Genomic DNA, 19,265 nt, shown 5'->3' with positions numbered 1-19,265 from the left:
GTACCAGACACCGCTAGAGTAGTGTACACATCCGGCTATACTAAAATTGTCCATTAAATGTGTTTGTGATATCCTGGAGTATTTTTTTTCCAGCCATTGCATTGTTCAAGTAAATTTTTTTAGTATCCTTGCACTGGTCGCACTGGTTAGCATTTCCAGCAACCCACTATATCAGGCCGGTTTGTCCAATTTGTCCCCTGTCCACTTGGCTCAGTGGCTACGGCGTTGCGCCCTTGAACCCAAGTAAGCGGTTTCGATTCGCAACCACGGCGGCCGCTTTTCAGATGGAGGCGGTCACCAGAAAACGCCTGTGAGTAAAGGTTTCAGCGCACCCAATAGGTCCCCAGGATGCCTAAATTATTCCTGGGCCGTACAGCATGGCGCGCCTCATTGCCAGGGATAGCTTCAAGTGTAACACCTCCAAAATTAAAAGTTAAATGGTTTTCTGGTCAGTTAAAAGTTACGTGGCATTGCGTATTTAAGTCTAAACACCCATGAGTTATTTGTTTGTTCTCATTGGCTCTTTCCTAAAATGCGCAGGAAAGCAACGATAGAAACAAACGTAATGAACTGCCAGCGGCAATTCATTCAGCGACTGCAATAACAAAGGTCAGATATTTGTATCGCAGTGATGAAAAATTCCCTCGCACTTCCCCGAGGGGGAGAGTGTATAAGTGCGAATGCCCTCCCGCTCTCCCGCCCGAAGTGGAGAGGAGGCGCCCAACACCCGCAGTCACTGAGCGGAGAGAGGAGGAGTAGAGTAGCGCCCACCGTTACGGCGAGGGCTACACGAGCGCCCTCACGCGTCGGAATGCGGAGCGCCCGCTACGCGAGCGAGAGCTCTCCCGCCCGAAGTGGAGAGGAGGCGCCCAACACCCGCAGTCACTGAGCGGAGAGAGGAGGTGGAGAGTAGCGCGCGCCCATCTCCCCCCGTTGCTAGGGAAGGCGAGGAGCGCGCGCACCCGCAGCTGTTGCTATGCGGACGACGGCGGCGGACGATTCAGGCTCGCTTAAGAAGTGCATTCGCACTTAATTGTTGTGACTTTTGTTGCTGCCGTTACTTACCCAAAATAAGGCAGAGTTTCAATACTGCCGCTACATATACCAACATGAAATAAAATTTTATACTCAAATTTATATCGCAAAATATCTTCGACAACTGATTGTCAACTGATCGACAACTGATCTTCGACACCATCAAAAGCGGATATTATAAGATAATGTTTTTCTCACAAAAACCTGTGTAGTTCACTTTGTGAAGTGCCTTAATTTTGTGCGGAAATTTTTAAATAAAATATGCAGTGCGAAACCCCTTAAAGGGACACTGAAGTGATATGTAAACATTGCGGGATTACTAGTGCAAATGTAGTCCGGAATCCCCAGGCCATGTTTCGACCACTGTGGGCGCGTTTACGCGATTTTATGTAGTAGAAAATTTATTTCGGAAATGCTGTCCTCCTGTCTTTACGCTCGCCCATTTTCTGTGGCGTTTTCGTGTGACGTCGGGAGGAGCCGAGCTCGCAATTGGCTGCGCTACTACACGGCTCTCCGGCCTTCAGACAGAGTCAGTCAGCCCAGCGTTTCGTCCGCCGACCGCCGACGGGTCGTCGCACTTCGTTCGCTCAGTTGATGCGAAGCCAGGACACGTTTGTGAATGGAAGAATGTGCCTTTCTTTACTTGGTTAGTTTGTACACTGCTCCAAGTCAAGGTCGCTTCACACAAGCGCTGCACAAGCGCACATGCGACGCTTCGCTGACTGGTACGCCAGTGGGATATTATAAGGCATCTTGAAGGCGGGAGAAGAGTTAGCGAAATCAATATAGGTACTAAGGAAATAAAATCAACTGATATTTTTATCGTACAGCGTAAAACTAGGGTGCCGGAAGCCCTTTTTTACGCTGGGCGAACAAGCGCAGCGGCCAGCAGTCCGACTACGCATCTGCGAACGCTTTTCCGATTAAGAAATGCAATTTCTAGACGTGAGCGATTGTGCAAACTGGGGGGACGCTTACTGCACGAGCGCAATAGAACAAATAGTCACCTAAGCTGCTTGGAATGCTAAAACTAAATAAAAGTGTAACTTGGTTATACATTATATACCTTATATTTTCAAGGTCCGCCGCGGTCGCCTGTGGCCGAGTGTTTTGGAGCGCTAGGTAGGTTACCGCATGTGACTTTTGCAAGTCTCAAGTTCGAATCCCCGTGGTTACATGCTTTTTTTTATATAAGTTAACTTTTTTGTTTTCCGCCGATGTTTTCTATACTGAGTTCACCTTTTTTTGGGCCTCTACGTTCATTGCTTCACGAACTAGTTCACAGAACGCGCGCAGGCTAGCACTGGCGCGCTAGCGAGTTCTCGTTGGCGTGCTGTTGCCATAAGCACCGACTGCTTGCGGGCAGTGGGCACAGGCCAGAATCAACAGACCCTTGGCCTGGTGCGAACACACTTTTTACGATACAGGCATGAGTGAGGCAAGCTCCAGATATGGGGGAAAAAGCGCATGGCATTTGAGCGTTTGCGGGGACGCGGAGGGCGTCCATGCACTGCGTAGGCCTCGGCTAGTGAATGCTACGATTCTAAGCCGTCCTGGGAGGCTTATCTTTATGCTTTTTTACAACTGACAACATGGCAGAAGCGCGGTACGATGATTACTAAGTTATTGAGAAGGCCCATCCAACAGCGCCACCGGTTGTGTTTTACAGAACCGAAACTTGTTTGGTTGCTCACCTTGGGCATCGTCCAATCACGGTGCCCGCTCCTCCCAACGCCACAGCTTTAGCTGGTGCGGCCGCCGCAAACCGCGCATGGTAGTTTTTCTTCTTTCGCGCTTTGTAAAATAATTACCGATTTGTCAACCGGATAAACGATGAAAAGTGTGATAATTTGAGCCAGTCTACGCAGTGCAAGCAAAAACGGGAGCTTGACAAATTCACTTCAGTATCCCTTTAAGGCGGCACAATGCTAAGAAAGTTTTTTATGGCATGCACGTAATCCACTTCCGAGAAAAAATATCAACTTTCTAGACAAAAAACATAATCCGAGTTTAGCGCTTGTCTTTTTGACACAGGGATGTCTCGGTTAGTAATAGCACACGCATATGGGATTCCCGATTTTTATTGTTGTATCACGAAAAAAGATTCATTCCTACACAACAAATCTTGAAAGTTTAGTGCGTGCGTGTGTGCGTTCGGGGTGCATGGACACTTTCCTCAATGATTTGAACAAAACTTATTCCCCACGAGGCAAATTCTTGCAGTCGAATCCAAGCCCCACGGTTCCGCATGCCCAAAATCAACGGCTCAGTCAAATTCTTTATTGTCAAAAAGTGAAACAAGGGTGTTTCCGTTACATCTGTTTGTCACTGTAGCGCGGAAAAGGGGTCGCAGAAATGGCATTTCACCGCAGCAGTGTCCCGCAACGTCAAAAATGCATGCAGTTTGTACCAGAGACACATGGTCGTGCACCCGCACATGGCAATCCCCCATTCTGGGGTGTGGTCATACATACCATTGGCGAGTAAGCACCTACTAGGCTTGCTTGAAGCTAAACAAGCCACGCACTGTTCGCACTGTTTGAGAGCATGTTGATACGGACGAGATGCTTAATGTATTTCGATTAACCTTTCGCCCCTTAACCGGCTTCTCATTCACATTTTGCTCAAGCTGTCACCGTTACGTACGAAAGGTCAGGCCATTGCTATAGCTTGGTCGCCTAGCTACGTCTCTGCCTGGTCAGCAGTCACTCTTGAGGAAGGAGGCAAAGTATCGGTTTCAAGGCACAGGTAGCTAAAAATGGAACGGCGGTCTACGAACCTTCATGCAGTTTCGACTGCACTGGCAACGTAGGCATGTTTGTATGTCATCGGTTTCAGTCTTTTGTGGGATATCAGGAGCAAGAATTTCCACGTATACGATCTATGCCAATTACAAATGCCTGATTACAAAACGTTTATTTCACTATTAGGGCCCGCCAGGAACTGATTGAAACTTTACCATTACTGATCAGTGGCGGGAACCAACATAAACACGTCCCGTATCACTTCACGGATATTTGGGAAGCGGAATTTTATGATGTTCATTTTCTGATGTTCATTCATGTTCATGTTCAGAATAGATACGCTTTTTTGCTTTTTACTACCCTCACCTGCGAAGCAAGTGGCACACCACCCCTCCTACACCAATAAAAATCAGTCGCCTCACACCAAACTCTGTGTAATTGTTATCGAGCTAAAACGATGCAAGATGTGTCATTTTTCGGGTAAAGGCTACGCTATATACCGTTGGTAAAAAATGGCCACCGATTACCAACGTTCTTAATGCGAAATTTGTGCGCAGCAGGAACTTAGTCTTCTCGATCACGACGCATAGCTGCTGTGCCTCAGGAATTGATCGCGTGATCACCGAATGCACAGCGCCGCGCGGTATACTCTTCCGTTATCTCGTAGCACGTCAGCGCCGGCGAGTATGTTGTATGAAATCGTGTTTGAACTTTCCGCGCTAATGTCACGTGGTTCGGATGAGCCACGCAACGAGGAAAAGAGAGAGTTCATGTATTGAAAGAGAAAACAGCAACGAGGAGGACGCCGAAGGACCCATGTACGTGCATCATGCAGCGCGTGCTGGACTTCTGTGGAGCCGTCTCGCCATACCGCTGTCCCCCTCGCACTTTCGCCACACTTTCCCTCTCCGTTTTCCTTTTGTCTTTGGTGTTTCCTTCGTTCGCTCGGTTACGAGGCCGACGAAGCCGCCAAACCACGGAAACGGACGCTTAAGTTCTGCATACTAAAACGGAGTATTGTACATTTAAAATATGTGGAGAATAAATTCTGTTCCATACAGTTTTATCGCTGTACTATCCAGCAACGGCAGTTTCGTCACACAATAAATGTCCCCAGCTGTGTAGCCCTACACTACGACTTCTTATATGTGGAGCTTCGGTGAGCATAATTCCAGTTTACATTCCAAAGATTTGTCTGAAAAATATTCCACCCATTATATCGATGTATTAAAAACGTGCAATTGTTACTCTATGACTCTGTTACTCTGTGACCTGTTTCCAAAAACGAGTACATTTTTCGCCCCACACAATGTTATTATTTACAGATTTGTCCTTTTGAGGCGGCACATAATAAACATGAATAACTGCGCATTTTGCAGAAGGAGAATCCAGGCACGAGAGGAATCAAAAAGGAGGATGAACCCCCGACAAGGCCTATGCCAGAACCAGAGGTGTGTTTTGGATGCGTATCGATGCGCAGCATGTTTTTATTGCTTTCTTCCGCTTCTGTTTCTGCAGCCTCGCTTCTTACGGCTATCTGATCGTGTGATACAAATGTCCTTGTTGTGTTGTTTTGTTGCCTAGTTAAAACAATTCTACATTACATGCTGCCGCTTTGAATTCTATTGGACTACTGTGGAGGGAGCTGCGGTTTATGACAACAAAATTCGGTACTCTTGGCTTCGCAATTATGAACAACCTAATTCGCGTTCCTTGGCAATTTCCTCGCCGTTTTGTTATTTGCGGTTTAGTCGCTACTTTGGTTTAGAATCTAAGGCACTTTGCTGATGAACACAAGGTCAGGGGTGTAATTCCTGCCATTGTTTTCGTGGTGCAGACGACAAAAAATACCCCTCTGTAGAACTCGCCGCTTCTAAGCAGCTAGACAACTGCTTTTGGTTGATTGTGGGGGTGTAACGCGCCGACGCAACGCAGGCGATGAAGTGCGCCGTCGTGGAGGGTTCCGGAATTATTTTGATCACCTGGGGATCTTTATTGTACGCCGAAATCTCGTACACACGGGAGTTCTTGCTTTTCGCCTCCATCAGAAAAGCGGCCGCCGTGGCCGGGAATTGAACCTGCGTCTTCGTGCTGAGCACAACGCCTTAGCCAATGAGCAACCGCGGCGGGTAGATAACTGCTTTTGAGAGCCCGTATTGAGCGTTTGGCGTTTACTCTATCTGTTCCACTCATATTATCGATTGGGCCAACAAATTTGTGGTATGAAAACAAGGATACATATAATTGCATTCACTTTTTAACTGCTTCAGGTCACTTGAATTGCTGAAGTGTACTAATTAATGGGTAGCTGGGGTTTTAATCATAACGAACTTTCATTTTACGGCCTCTGTCTTTCCAGAGATAAATTAGTAATTTGGGGTCCTCACGAATTACAGTAAAGTATGTAACCCTGGCCACTCCCGCTTTGTGGGTACTTTCCAAAAACTTTTGAGAGCATCATCGTCATCATCATCATTATCAAATTTCACCTCTCGTTCATAATACCTGCGTCGTTACCCGTCAGGCCTACACACGGAGCTCCTCTTACCTGGAGGTAGGTTCACCCCTTAACATCACGGCTTAATTTTTAACTGGGCTCTTTCATTTGCCGGGAATGAGCAGTTCCTGGGCTGTCCAATACCACTCTCGCAACATAAACTTTACGGGCAAGTAAAATACGCAGCTGCTCTGGAACTGTTCGGAGCAGTGTAAAATGGCAAAACACGTGGAATTTTCTTTGAAAGCACAAGTTAAATCAAGAGACTCGTAAAGTCCGCAGATAGCAAACCGCAGGTACGTGTCTGATGTTTTTGTGTTGTTCAAAAAGAATATAAAAATATGCAATCTCTTTCGCCGCCTGTGCAGTGCACTCACTAAGGCCAGCTGGCAATTCGATATTGCTTGTCGTGCGCACCAAAACTATTGTATCCCAATTTCTAGGGAAAAGGCGATCCACATAGCAGTGGAACAAATTATAAATATGCACCCCCTGAAGCACCGGTGCCAAACGCAGAGGTGAGTGACATTGCGAATATTCAGTAAGTGCTCGCATGTGTACAACTTTTTTCCCTTCAACCATGAGAGCGAACCGCGCTGATACCTAAGACCTAATTCTTCAGAGTCATGTACATGCACCTCAGTTTTCTTCTGGCTACTCATTTCGATCGTAATCACCACACGAAACGCATTATGGTCCCGGCTTCAACCATACTGGCAGCCTCTATGTAAATTAACACTTCAAGACGTGGCCATTGAATTTGCCATGCTTTTTGACCCAATCTTATAACTAGCCTGTAGCTACCGAGCTATTACTATGGACCCAACCAATCATGTAAGTACAGTAAATGCCCCCTACCTTGATCGATGTCATCAAAAATGATAAACGTGATATAATTTTATCTTGGTGGACATTAAAAAAACGTTTTATGAATGAACACTGTACCAGTCCAAGCGTACATTTTTCACGAGTACGGGTTCCTGGGCGAGTTGGTGTTGATGCAGAAACATTCATAGCGCATGCGGACGAGTACAAAGAGAGAGAGCACAGACACAACGGAGCGCTACTTTCAACTAGTTTTTATTGGGAAGACACATCAATATATATCCAAACTTTTCCCTCTCTCACCGCCGTTGCCAACGTGTTGCAGCCATTCGAAGAAAAGCAGACTCCGTATCTGTAACTTAACGACTGATCGCTCCCACACATCCACAACGCTCTCACAATCATTTCTACCCCCATAATCTCGGACCACGCTCGGACCACGCATGACTCAGAGTGGCACGCAGCCGCAGTCGCGGCAGTGGACAGACAAATGGCCATCCCTGTGATTGCTCACGTTTCGTCTGTGCTCTCTCAAGCGGTCATTAAGACATCGGCCGGTCTGCCCGATATATTGCTTTCCGCATGACAGCGTAACTTCATATACCACTCCTACCGCGAATTTACCAAGGGCGTCTGAAGCTGTTTTCACATACTACAGGCTTTTTGCGGCAGGTATTGGTCATTTTGATGAGCTGGTTCATTTTGTTGAGGGCAGACCGAACTACTTTTACATTTATTCGACTTGCAATCTTTTTTCGACGGTGGGACGTATAATGCTAATATGAGATCACTGCTAGTTGTCAGTTTTCTCTGACTGGCACGTTTCAGCCTTTATGCTGTTGGTAGTGCCCTGTGCTACAGAAACAAGAACACCCTCAGGGTACCCAGCTGCAAGAAGCCGTTCTTATTGCCTTGCAAAGCTAGATTGCATAGCATGATGGCGCGATTTTTGAAGGGCATGTCTAAAACACATACTTCTAAAACACAGAGCAGTCGGTACCAGAGATTATCGAGGCAGGAATGATTTTGAGAGCGGGGTCGACGTGTGTGAGCGTGCCGTCGTTACGTTTAACAGATAAGGAGTCGGCTTTTCTTAGCATGGCTGCAACAGGTGGGGCATGACGGTGAGAGGGCGAAAAGTGTGGATATATATTGATGTTTCTTTCCAATAAAAACTAGTTGAAAGTAGCGCTACGTGGTCTCTGTTCTCTTTCCTTGTCCTCGTCCCCATGCGCTATGAATTTTTCTACAGTACATTTTTCGTTGCAGGATTTTTTAAATAAAAACAAAGCTGTGCAAAAAATACATTCAAGATATTTACAAATCAAAAACAAAGGTAACTGCTGAGCTCAAGGACGCGTGTTCGATTCCCTGACATGGCAGTCGCTTTAATGATGGAGGCGAAAAGCGAAAGCGCCGTGCGTTCGAGATTTCGGCTGACGTAAAAGATCCTCAAGTGGTCAAACCTAATCCGGAATCTTCCGCCATGGCGCGCCTCATCGCCGGTGCGTTAAACCTCATAGCCAATAAACAGAAAAGCCTAATTCCAGCAGCCTAGTTTCAAATAGTTAATCGAGCATTGGGTGAAAATGTGGTGCTTTTATACTTGTGCCTCCTTTGCTCTCATAGATGTTTCAGCAACTATCAACACTTGAAACACATGGCCCACTCGAGAAGTTGGCGCAGAACTTTCAAATTTGCATTTTATTTCGATCTTCCGCGATTCAACCACGAAGATGCACAGTAAAATAGCAGCTAGAGAAAAAATTACCTGTATCCAAATACATAATTATTCGAAACACAAGCGCTCGTTCTCCTTAAGTCGCAATTGTCGAATATGTTGTGCTATACAAAGCAGTTGCTCTAACTTGGAGATTGAGCTCAAGTCCGATCCTGCATAAGACCGATTAGCCCACATAAAACGTCAGGCTAGCGAATACATGAGTAATGCTTAGAAAATGCATAATTGGGGGAATCTGTGACTTGCATGCACTTTTCTCGGGTCTTGCCGTAGTACCTTTGTTCAACTGTACACCGGCCATATATACTTGCCTGTACACCGGCAATATATACTTGCCTTGTCGACCCCCATTTTTTTTTCTTACTACTGCTTTTTTGGAAGAGCTCTGACAAAACAAAATATTTAGCTGTATGTCCACTGAGGGTTTCTGTATTTGCTCTTCCCGCTCCGATTTGATTTGTCTTGATTTATAAGGCAGTGGTATAACATTGTAAAAGCTCAGTGGTATGGTGTTGTGCTGGGGATTCCAGGGACAATGGTTTGATCCAGGCCCTGGCGGATGTTATTCCGTTGGATGCGAAAAACAGGAACACCCGTGTGTGGGAAATTCAGCGCATGTTGAAGATCTTCTGGTAGTCAAAATTAATCCAGAGCCCTCCACTACGGTGCACCGCAAAGCTCAGGTGTTCTTTGGCCACATAAGGCGTCATGTGGATAGTTTGATGGTGGCAGTTTAATGGTATGTAGTGTTGCAAACCCTTTCCGGCGATTGAGAAGTTGCCGCGACCAAAGCGACAAAGGAGCACAAGAATTCAACTTGTCTTTAAATGTCTAACTTTTGTTACACCACGTGATATTAATCTCGCATCATCATCTTATTCTGTGATTTTCCTCTTCTGCGTTAATTGGTTTGTGCTGTATAAGGTAGGGATGTCTATAAACTAATAAATGCCCAATCTTAAAGTAAGCACATCACTCACTAAAACAGTCGCCCAGCTCAGTTCAGGATGGTCGGCTTAGTTTTGTGGATTGTTGAGACACAAAATCTAAGTCGTTGCTTTCTAGAGGCTACTAAGGCGCCTCTAGCCCCTCAGAAAAAGTGCCACTGTTTTCTATTCCACTTATGGCTGATCCACTTGCTCAGCAACAGTTACGACTTCTCTTTCAGCAACAAGATGAGGATGAAGAAATGAAGAAAAGGAGGGAGGTTATTGCACTAAAAAAACGAATAAAGGTGAGTAACATGAAAATAATCACTGTAGGCAAGTCTGCAGTGCACACGAGCTCTAAATTGATTATCACGAAAATAAATTAACGCTGTTCGATAAAGGCCTTTCGAAAATGCAAAGTATGCATCAGTGGTGTCAAGTGAACAAGTCTTGTTTAATTAAAGCTCATGTGAAAGGTTTTGCGTACCAATGCGTATTTCTTGAACAAGGTAATACCTTCCGAGATAAAACACAGATAATACACCCTTGCTTTACTATGGCCACACCTCCTAGAGACCAACTTTTATGACTACACTACGTCTGCAATAGAGTACGGGCTTACTAAGAAATAATTTTATAAAATCAGAGCAAAAAGAGTGTAGAGGCGTTAAAACCTGTCTGTGCCGTGTTCTCTGTTGCACACGGAGCAAATTTTGAAAGCCGCAGGACTATGAACTTTTACATCAGTGTTTTCACGGTAGAAGCGTAGGCGTTTGCTTGGCTGTTTTTGTTTTTAGCCTCCATCAGAAGCCGTGTGTTCGAGATTTCGGCGCCCGTTAAAGATCTCCAGGTGATCAAAATTAATCCGGAGCCTTCCACTACGGCGCGCCTCATGGTCTGTGTAGTGTTGGCGCGTTAATTGCCAAAATCAATCCCTCAGTCAAATCAGATATTCTCTTTTGTCAAATTTCTTATTACCTCGCAGGCCTGCTAAAATATCGAGCGGGATTTTCTGAGTTTATGCCGTCATACACACATTGTAAAGTAGCCACAGGGTACTCCGTATTTGGCGGTATTTGGGGGTAAATTTCCTCAGAGTCCTCTAGATTGCCTTTCTGGAGGCCCGTATTACACGTATCAGGTATTAAAATAGAATTGTTTATTTAGCGTCAGAGGGAGCTTGATGCTGGAGGCCTGCGGGAAAAGCTGAGGGAAAAAATGTGGTTGATTCCTATGAATCCATGGGATTCCATGCACGATTCCATAGGAATTGGTAAAACACGAAAGTAAAATGCGCAACGCAATCTGCAGCTGAGCGTGATTTGCGGGTCGGCGGCTGTCTTGTGGGTGTGCTTGGCGAGCGACGACCTGCTGGTGGGTCGCTTCGGCAACGGTACACTGGCGTCATGGCCGTTATGGATATGACAGTGAAATCTTGGTGTATCCGGACATAGAACGCTTTCGTGTTGAAATATGAAACCCGAAAACGAACAACCGTAAGTGTAACGTAGATTCAGTACTAAACGTTGCTTTCCTGCTAGAAGACCCTGTGTGCAGGGGTGCACACTCTACAGGCCGCTTCTTCGTTGTACTGGTGGAATTTCCGTGACGGATATGACGTCAGTGACATCTTTGTATATCGCGGAATAAAACACTTTCGTGTTAAAACAGCTTGGTGGAGCCCCATGACCCCACGTTAACAGCTGTACAGCTCATTGTAAACATGTGCAAGCAACTGTTATACTACAAAGAACACTCATATGCTCTACAGTAGAAAAACTGTCCCAATAGCACGCAACAAAGTGCGAGAGCAAGATCTTCAACATGACATAAAAAAAAAGGGCGCACGGTTTACTAAAGGGTCTACGAGCAGCAGGGATTGTATTTTAAAAGCTTTCACTGGCATACGAAAGGATTCAGGTCACAACTTACTTGCATAGCTGGTGCAGACAAATGATTTCTCAATTGTTTTATTTAAAGAATTTCGGAAAAGAATAGAAAAAAATGAAATGAAAGAAATGAAATGAAATGAAAAAATGAAAGAGAAAAACACCATACAAGTAAACGCTAATGTAAAATGAAGATCGGATAGTGTGTTTACGACTACCTTGGTTTGATATCATAACACTTGTTTTCCATAATTGGTTCTGGCCCTGGGAGAATGCCGATTTCAATGCCTTAAGAAATAGGACGTTCCGTCTGGTTTGCTGTATACGGGCTGTGCCTTATTTTTATGGATAATTTGCAGTAGTCTAAAGTAATAAATTTGTTGCGCTCGAAGGATGCAGTGCTGACCGAATGGTAGAGCCGCTCGCAGGTCGCTCATGCAGCCTTTGTAATTGACGTAAATTTTAGATGCGAAGCAGCTTATGGTGGCGCCTGTTCCCTCCGCCGCTGTGTGGGCGCCGTTGTGCAGCGTCCACACCCCGTGAGCGTGCGCGTGACCGCGCTCACAGATTGCTGTTTTCGCAGATTACGTTTGATCTCTTATTGTGAATAGTCTAGCTTCTGCTTCTCAATATTCATGAAGCACACGTAAGAAAGGTGACTTCGTGATGTCTGGAACATATCTGAAAATGTCGTTTGTCACACCGTCCGCAGCAGCTTCCTTGAGCATATCTCAAATCATATGAAGGAAAAGCCCCAGAAATGCAACCTGCGTCCTGTGGCAATCCTTAGTGTAGCAACTTTACTAAGCATAATCGCATTTCTACCAAGAAAAACCGCCCCAAGTGCAACGTAGTCGGGAGTGGGAAGGGTGATAGCTAAGAAGACGCACACCATAGTCGTCTTCCATTGAGACCGATAACTGCCAGTTTACCGCTTTTCGAAGCTTAACATTGCAATCTCCTGTGAAAAACAAATGGCAGGGCGTGTTATATGGAGCAAGTACAATGACCACGGGAGAGAAGGTAGGCTGGAGTTCAGGGTCTTTAAAGAGGTACTGACAAAAACTTTTGAAGGCGAAATAACTTCGGAGATAGATTGGTGGGAACACACATACATCATCTGCAAAATATCAGCGGCAAATGCAGTCCATACCATATTTAAAATCAAGTTTAGAGTGTGCGAAACGCAACCGAGCAGCCAGTGAAAGACCTCGCGCATTCGACATCCCTGGATATTTTGTAAATAAACAACATCCAAACACGTCACGAGTTTGTGTTGGCTGCTTCTGCACTGCCGGCATTTTTCACCGGCTCACCGCCCCAAGCGGGGGTCGGAGCTTCTGCTCTCGAGCAACGAACTACCAGATCGTTGGCGGCGGAGGCGCCGTGTTTTCGTTGGCTCATCGGGCAGATGGCCGCGATCTAAGTTCTCCAGCGATTCCAGGCACTCTGTTTTTATTGCTTTTTAATATACTGAACGCGAAAACGCACCGGGGTCTCGAAAAGCGCACTGAGCGCGCCACACGGTCGCTGTGCAGGCGGCTGCCACGGCCGCGAAGTGGCGCAGGGTGGAGCAGGTAGCTCGAGAGATAGCTTGTTACCGCTACACGATATAGGGACCAAGTCCTAAAGATGGCAGCTTATATGAGAAAGTTAACGATACGATGACGGGTTGCATTAAAACAGTCATCTGCACCGCTTACGAGAGCGTCAATCGAAGATCCGCTGCAGTGCTAAGCCGAACACATCTGTAGGCGGACCTGTAGGCCGACCGGCCCGCTGCTCCCAGCGCGCGTCTTCCCACCCACTGTCTCGAGCGTCGCCCGTCGTTCTCTAGCCGCGGCAGCAATTTGCACTCGCAGCGCCAGCGTCACGTCCACGGTCGCTTTTAAATGCAGAGCATTTCTTAGCCTCGCCTCTTCCTGCGTCGGACGGCGTCCACAGCCCCGCGTCCGCAGCAGGTGCGCGCATGCGTCGTAGTCAGCCCATTCGCTCGTCACCCCGGGAACGCTCCGTCGCGGTCTCGGCCACGGCCGGGCTGGAGGAGCGGCGGGCGCGCACTTTCATATGAAAGTGCGTGCTCGCCGCTCCTCCAGTCCGGCCGTGTCTCGGCGTAACAGGTGCGTGATAGCAGCGCGGTGGGGCGTAGAAGAGCGCGCGCTGCTTGAGCATGCGCGCTCTCCCCCCCGTACTGCTCTCCCTCTACTGCGCGCGCTGCAAATATAAAGCGGCTAGCAGTCGCTCGTGCTTCAGTCACTGCGTTGCTCCTTCCTTCCTTGGTTGACGCTCGCTCCCACGTTTACTCGTGTCTGCTACTCCAGCATCACGGAAGAAGCGATGGAAGCAACACTGCCTTCAACCAAGACTGAGGCCCCAATGCTCTGCATTTACTCGTGTTCCCCTCGCGGGAAGGCGCGGGAATTTTTTTATTTAAGTGGCTCACGAGATTAGTACGTGAGCGCATTCGCAGAAACTGCCGGCGACGCGGTTTCGACAGTGCTACGGCAGCTATGCTCTGTGATATCCGTCCGGCCGTCACGTGTTCAGCTTTGTTCACACAAAATATTGGGTTTCGCGGCACCCGCTGAAACCGAAACTGCGACTGGCCGCATAAATGCCTCTAATTAAACAACCGTCGCAAGCTGAGGCCAATGAGGTTTCCACACGTGATAAGTAGGTCACTAGCTACTTATCGAAACAAAAAAAAAAACAAGATGCGAAATTTCTGTGTCAGTGCCCTTTAAGGCAGCTCGTTTGGGGCTGAAGCCCCTGCAATTCAATTTTTACGATGGTCCCATTTCGTGATCTGTTTTCTTCTGTGGAAATACGGGCAACCGTGCTGACTGGACTTCTTTTAGTTGTCAAAAAAAACTTTCACCGTAGGCCCATGCGAAGCCTTTAGGCGTTTCTTGCGTATGCCGGAACAGAAAAATATTTTCCCAACCATCTTTTCTGCCAGAGGCAAAAACTGGTTTTAAATTGAATAATCGTTCTAAACAGAGAACTAGTGCTACATCAGCAATTTTCAGAAAAATAAACCATAAAGTGATACCATCCAAAATTTCAGTTCTCAGTGCGAAGGATTCGTTAGTTTATACAACATCCTCTGTTCGTATTTACATGTAGGCGTGCATATGTATGTATGTACCAACATGGGAACTGTCCAAAAGGTGCTTTGTGTGTTTGTTTTATGCTGATCCGCAAGACGTCAAACTGAAAAGCTCCAATATTTCAATTTATATATGTGGCGAAACCTACAAACCGTAGCCTGCCTGAAGTATTTAGCAGAAGCGGTTAGGAATAGGGACTAAGCAAATGTAACTGACGTAACGTTCGTATTTTGGGGGTGTCGAGTGTGGTTAGTTCGTATCCGTGGCATGCATTTTTTTAGCTCATGACCGTATTACCGTCTCCATTTGCGCTGTTTACCAAATCGACAAGGAGAGGAGAAAATTTATTACAGCTGAGATTTCTTGTCGTTTAGTATAAATGTGAACATACTTTTACACATGTTTCAGCCCGATATCATCTTTTGGTTTACCGAATGATTATTTGAGCAAAGACCAGCTCTTGATTGCTCTGGCTCTATCGTTTACTCGGCATCGAAGGCCAATCATCTCCTTGAGAAGTGTCTGTGAATCTTCAATCGTTTCCTAGCAAGTGCTTTTGAATGTCGTTTTGGTAGAACTGTGATAAGTACATCAACAAGAATGAAATAAGCTTTCACAGTTAACGTGTGGCCATGTGAATCCTTAAAGTAAAGCATTTTGCAAAGGTAGCTGGGTAAAATTAGAAAATTTGGCGACAGGTTTTACAACACAGAGCATCTTGCGATATTCACAACGAATGATATCTCTTAAAGCCACGGTGCGAGTTCGGCGCGTAGGGCAACAAAAGGCATAATACGCAAATTTATATTGGCTGCTAACCTTACACCCCCCCCCCCTTTATTTTTTTCAGGAGCTCGAAGACAGACTAGAAAAGCTGGAGACCCCCCTTAAGGCGCTCATCGAACGGCTATGAAGAACAGCAGCAAAAAGGGAGGACTCACAAGTTCAACTGACTTGAAAAAATATTCGCTTTAAACACTGATTTCCCAGTTTCAATCAATGGCACGTGGGAAAAATAAATCACATTTCTGTTTGCCCTCTAAGTTTCGGGGAGAAAATACAAATGTTTAAATTCGTTTTGCGTGAGCTAATAAACCAGTTTACAAGGATCACCGTCACCTGCGTCTTGAAATTATTGCATCGCCTACAGCGATTGAAAATGATGTCTGAAACCAATATATCTGGAAGATTAAAAATGTCTCTTCTGTACGAGCAATATATTCATTATGAGATTAAGGGGCAATATAGTCCTTAAATCACAAACTTGTTGATCATTCTAAATTTCGCCAACGTATGCATGTTTTTCATTTTTTCACAAGTGATACTCTTTTTCAGAAAAATGAAGGCGCACTGTCACTTCGAAATTCAACTTCTTTAGTCCACAACTAGTTGCACTAGCTGTTTTAAAAAATCACTGTCATAACAAGTCTCCAGAGGCTTATTAACATTCTAACTAACCTTGCAGCATACCAAAGAATCAGACATTTTTCGTTTGTCACCCACGCTTAGGCAGTGTCATTCTTCTGAATTTTAAAGGACGTAAAAGTACATTACTATTTCCTTAATGAGTAAAAGGAGGTTTCCTAGCTCATGATGGAGATCCCGGGGTGTTCAAAAATATGGCGGAGACCTTGACTACGGCGCTTGACAGTCCGGGTGCGTAAAAGCCTTAATTGTGATGCCGCTGTTGTAGATGTCACATTCTACGAAGTGGCGAGAACGTCGTGGAGTCAGCGCTTCAAAACGCAGACAGCCGGGTGCCACGTATATCTTCCCAATCAACCGCTTCCGCGGGAAGGGGATCCAAGTTCTTGCACGGAAGGCTTTGCATATTGCATTTCTTTGTTTTTGCGTTCTGGCGAGTGCTCATTGCATGCACTGTCGTGAACGTAACACTAGCCTGAAAAAGAGCAGTCGTCGGCTCCTAATAGCAGACAGTGGCCAAGACTGTGGCCGGTGTCCAGACAGTGGCTACAACGCAGACAACAGGGCGCCACGTATTCCTTCCCAAGCAACCGCTACCGCAGTATGGGGATGCAGTTTTTTGCAGGTGTAGCTTTGCCATCGTCTGGCTGTCTGAGCACAACCAACGCAGGTATGGAGTGCCGCCTGCACCGGAAGTAACCATCATCGCGGTTACACGTAGATCCACCGATGCTGGCAAAGCTCTTTGGTACACGTACAGCACTCCCTCACCAGTAACGGTTCTGGCCACCCTGGTGTAGTAGTTGGTCGACACCTCTTATGACTTGCCAAAGCAAAGTTCGCCTTTAGTCCCCAGCTGCTGTAGAGCAGCCGACCACGGTGGCGGTCAGGCCAGCACTACAGCAGAGGGTGCTAAAAAAATCTGGTTCCGGGCAAGCCGCCTTTGGAACTTAACCCTGGTAACGTTCAACGCCCGAGCCCTGTCTAGCGAGGGAATCTTAGCTGTACTACTAGAGAAGGTTTGAGACATTACATGAGATATCATAAGGTTAAGCAAAGTTAGAACAAGAAATGGCTTCCTGGAGCTGAATAGCGGTCCTATTTTGTGCTACAGAGGATTTCATGAGAAGAAGGAACACTCAGTGGGATTATTAATCCATAAAGAATTAGAAGGCAACATGGACGAATTCTTTATCATTGACGAAACAGTCGCAGCTGTGGCGATCAAACTAAATAAGTGTTACAGGTTATAGATAGCACAGGCATATGCGCCAACAACTGGAATCGGCAGTTAAGAAGGGAACACAGTTCCCGATTGTGACAGGGGGCTTTAACGCAAAAGTCGGTAAGAAGCACATAGGAGAAGGGTCAATTAAAAATTTTGGAACAGACATTTGGAACAGGTGAGGAGATTCACTGGTGGTTGATTGTAGGATTTAACGTGCCGACGCAACGCAGGCGATGAGGTGCGCCGTAGTGGACGCTCCGGATTAGGTTTGACTACGTGGAGATCTTTATTGGGCACAGGAATCTTGAACACACGGGCGCTTGTGTATTTCGCCTCCATCAGGAAGCGGCTGCCACGTCCGGGAATCGAACCCACGTCCTCGTGCTCAGCAGCACAACGCCTTATCCTCTGAGCCACCGCGGCGGGTGATTCGCTGGTGGTATTTGCGCAGAGAAATACCCAGCGGTTGATGAACGCATTGTTCTACAAACGAAACCATGGGAAGTGGACGTGTAAAACAAAATGGTGCAACAAAAAACTAAAACTACAAAACACATGGTACAACAAAAAACGAAATTGTTTTCCTTTTAAGTGGCATTCCATGTATTGTGCACGACGTAGAGGTTCGAAGCAAGGTTCGGAGACGCGATATTAGGACGGTTACATAGAAGATAAGTCTGAATATCAAAAGAGAACGAAGGGAACTCACGAAAAGTAGGAAACCCAGCACAGAGTCAGTCAAAGACAGAACGGGGGAGTTTAAAATAACTCACCAAAACAAATTTGCGATTTTAAACGAGGAGAACGACGAAAACGTAGGCAGGCTGTATGATGACCTAACAACGGCAATCACAGAATCTGCAGCAGCTGTGCGAAAAGCAGCATGTAGGAAAGAAACTGGAAAACTCAGAAACCGACTGAACTATTTGCGAAACGTAAGAACATGAAGATGTCAAGTGCGGTGAAACAAATTGAGTTAGCAGAGCTGTCTAATTTGATTAACAATAGTAAAACAAACTACATTCGTGCACATAACATGGCAGTGATCGGGCAGACGCCTCAGACAAGGGAAGGTTCGAAAGCAACTAAGAACAATGAACGCACTCAGAGACGGGCCGGGTAAGATTACAAGCAACATGGATGACATAATAAAGGTATCCGAACGATGCTACACCACACTGTATGCCAGCCACGTTATATCAGGTGAAACTACTCAGAGTACAAGCTGAACTGCCGGTGTCCCACTAGTTACTAAATAGGAAGTAGGAAAAATTGTAAGGGAAATTAATAGAGGAAAAGCTGCAGGTGACAACGGCTTAACCGTGGATGTTTCGAAGGAGGGCAAAGAACATGCTGGAAAAGCTTGCTGAATTATTTCCGAAATGCTCAAGGACTCAGAAGGTGCCTATAGACTGGAAAAACCCGAACATTTTTCTGATTCATAAAAAGGGAGACACCTAGGACTTTAAGAATGGCAGAACCACCAGCCTACTTTAAGTTTAACAGTAAAAGCTCGTTACTTCGAATTTGAAGGGGACCATAAAATTGTTCGAATTAAGCTGAGTTCGAATTAGCGGGCGGGCGCTAGAATGAATGAAAATCGCGCCGCACTGCGGGGGCATAACACAACAACGGCACCTCTGCACATATCACCGCGAATTAGGCGCTAGTACAGGTTTGTGGCAGGAGATTTTGTAAATAATGTTTCGTAAATAATAATGGCATGGGCTGGAGTACTCGCGCCGGTGGCGTGGCGCCCTCTGTAGAACCGAAACAAGCTGTTGGAGGAGCGTAGCGCGCGCCAGGCTGTTCTTTTCTGTTTCGTTGTTTAGCATCTCTGGT

The 19,265-nt window shown here is 46.1% G+C and overlaps 1 protein-coding gene across 5 annotated transcripts in view; it reads left to right on the top strand.

Annotated features, from left to right (window-relative positions):
- LOC144142793 (uncharacterized) overlaps positions 1-15,879 on the top strand; it is a 67,227-nt gene extending 51,348 nt beyond the window's left edge. For 2 of the 5 annotated variants that reach the window (XM_077674523.1, XM_077674520.1), the window contains 5 exons: positions 541-609; positions 5,159-5,230; positions 6,720-6,794; positions 10,011-10,076; positions 15,621-15,879. In XM_077674523.1, coding sequence (XP_077530649.1) covers positions 541-609; positions 5,159-5,230; positions 6,720-6,794; positions 10,011-10,076; positions 15,621-15,683 — 345 coding nt within the window. In that variant the 3' untranslated portion in view covers positions 15,684-15,879. The remainder of the gene's footprint in view (positions 1-540; positions 610-5,158; positions 5,231-6,719; positions 6,795-10,010; positions 10,077-15,620) is intronic. The other 3 variants (XM_077674522.1, XM_077674521.1, XM_077674524.1) reach the window with 3 other exon arrangements.
- The last annotated feature ends 3,386 nt before the right edge of the window (positions 15,880-19,265 follow it).

This window comes from Haemaphysalis longicornis, unplaced genomic scaffold (genome assembly GCF_048455015.1).
Source record: "Haemaphysalis longicornis isolate Haplotype H1 unplaced genomic scaffold, Haemaphysalis longicornis Haplotype H1 scaffold_6, whole genome shotgun sequence".
Classification (NCBI taxonomy): Eukaryota; Metazoa; Arthropoda; class Arachnida; order Ixodida; family Ixodidae; genus Haemaphysalis; species Haemaphysalis longicornis.
This window is presented reverse-complemented; position numbering and strand designations above follow the sequence as displayed.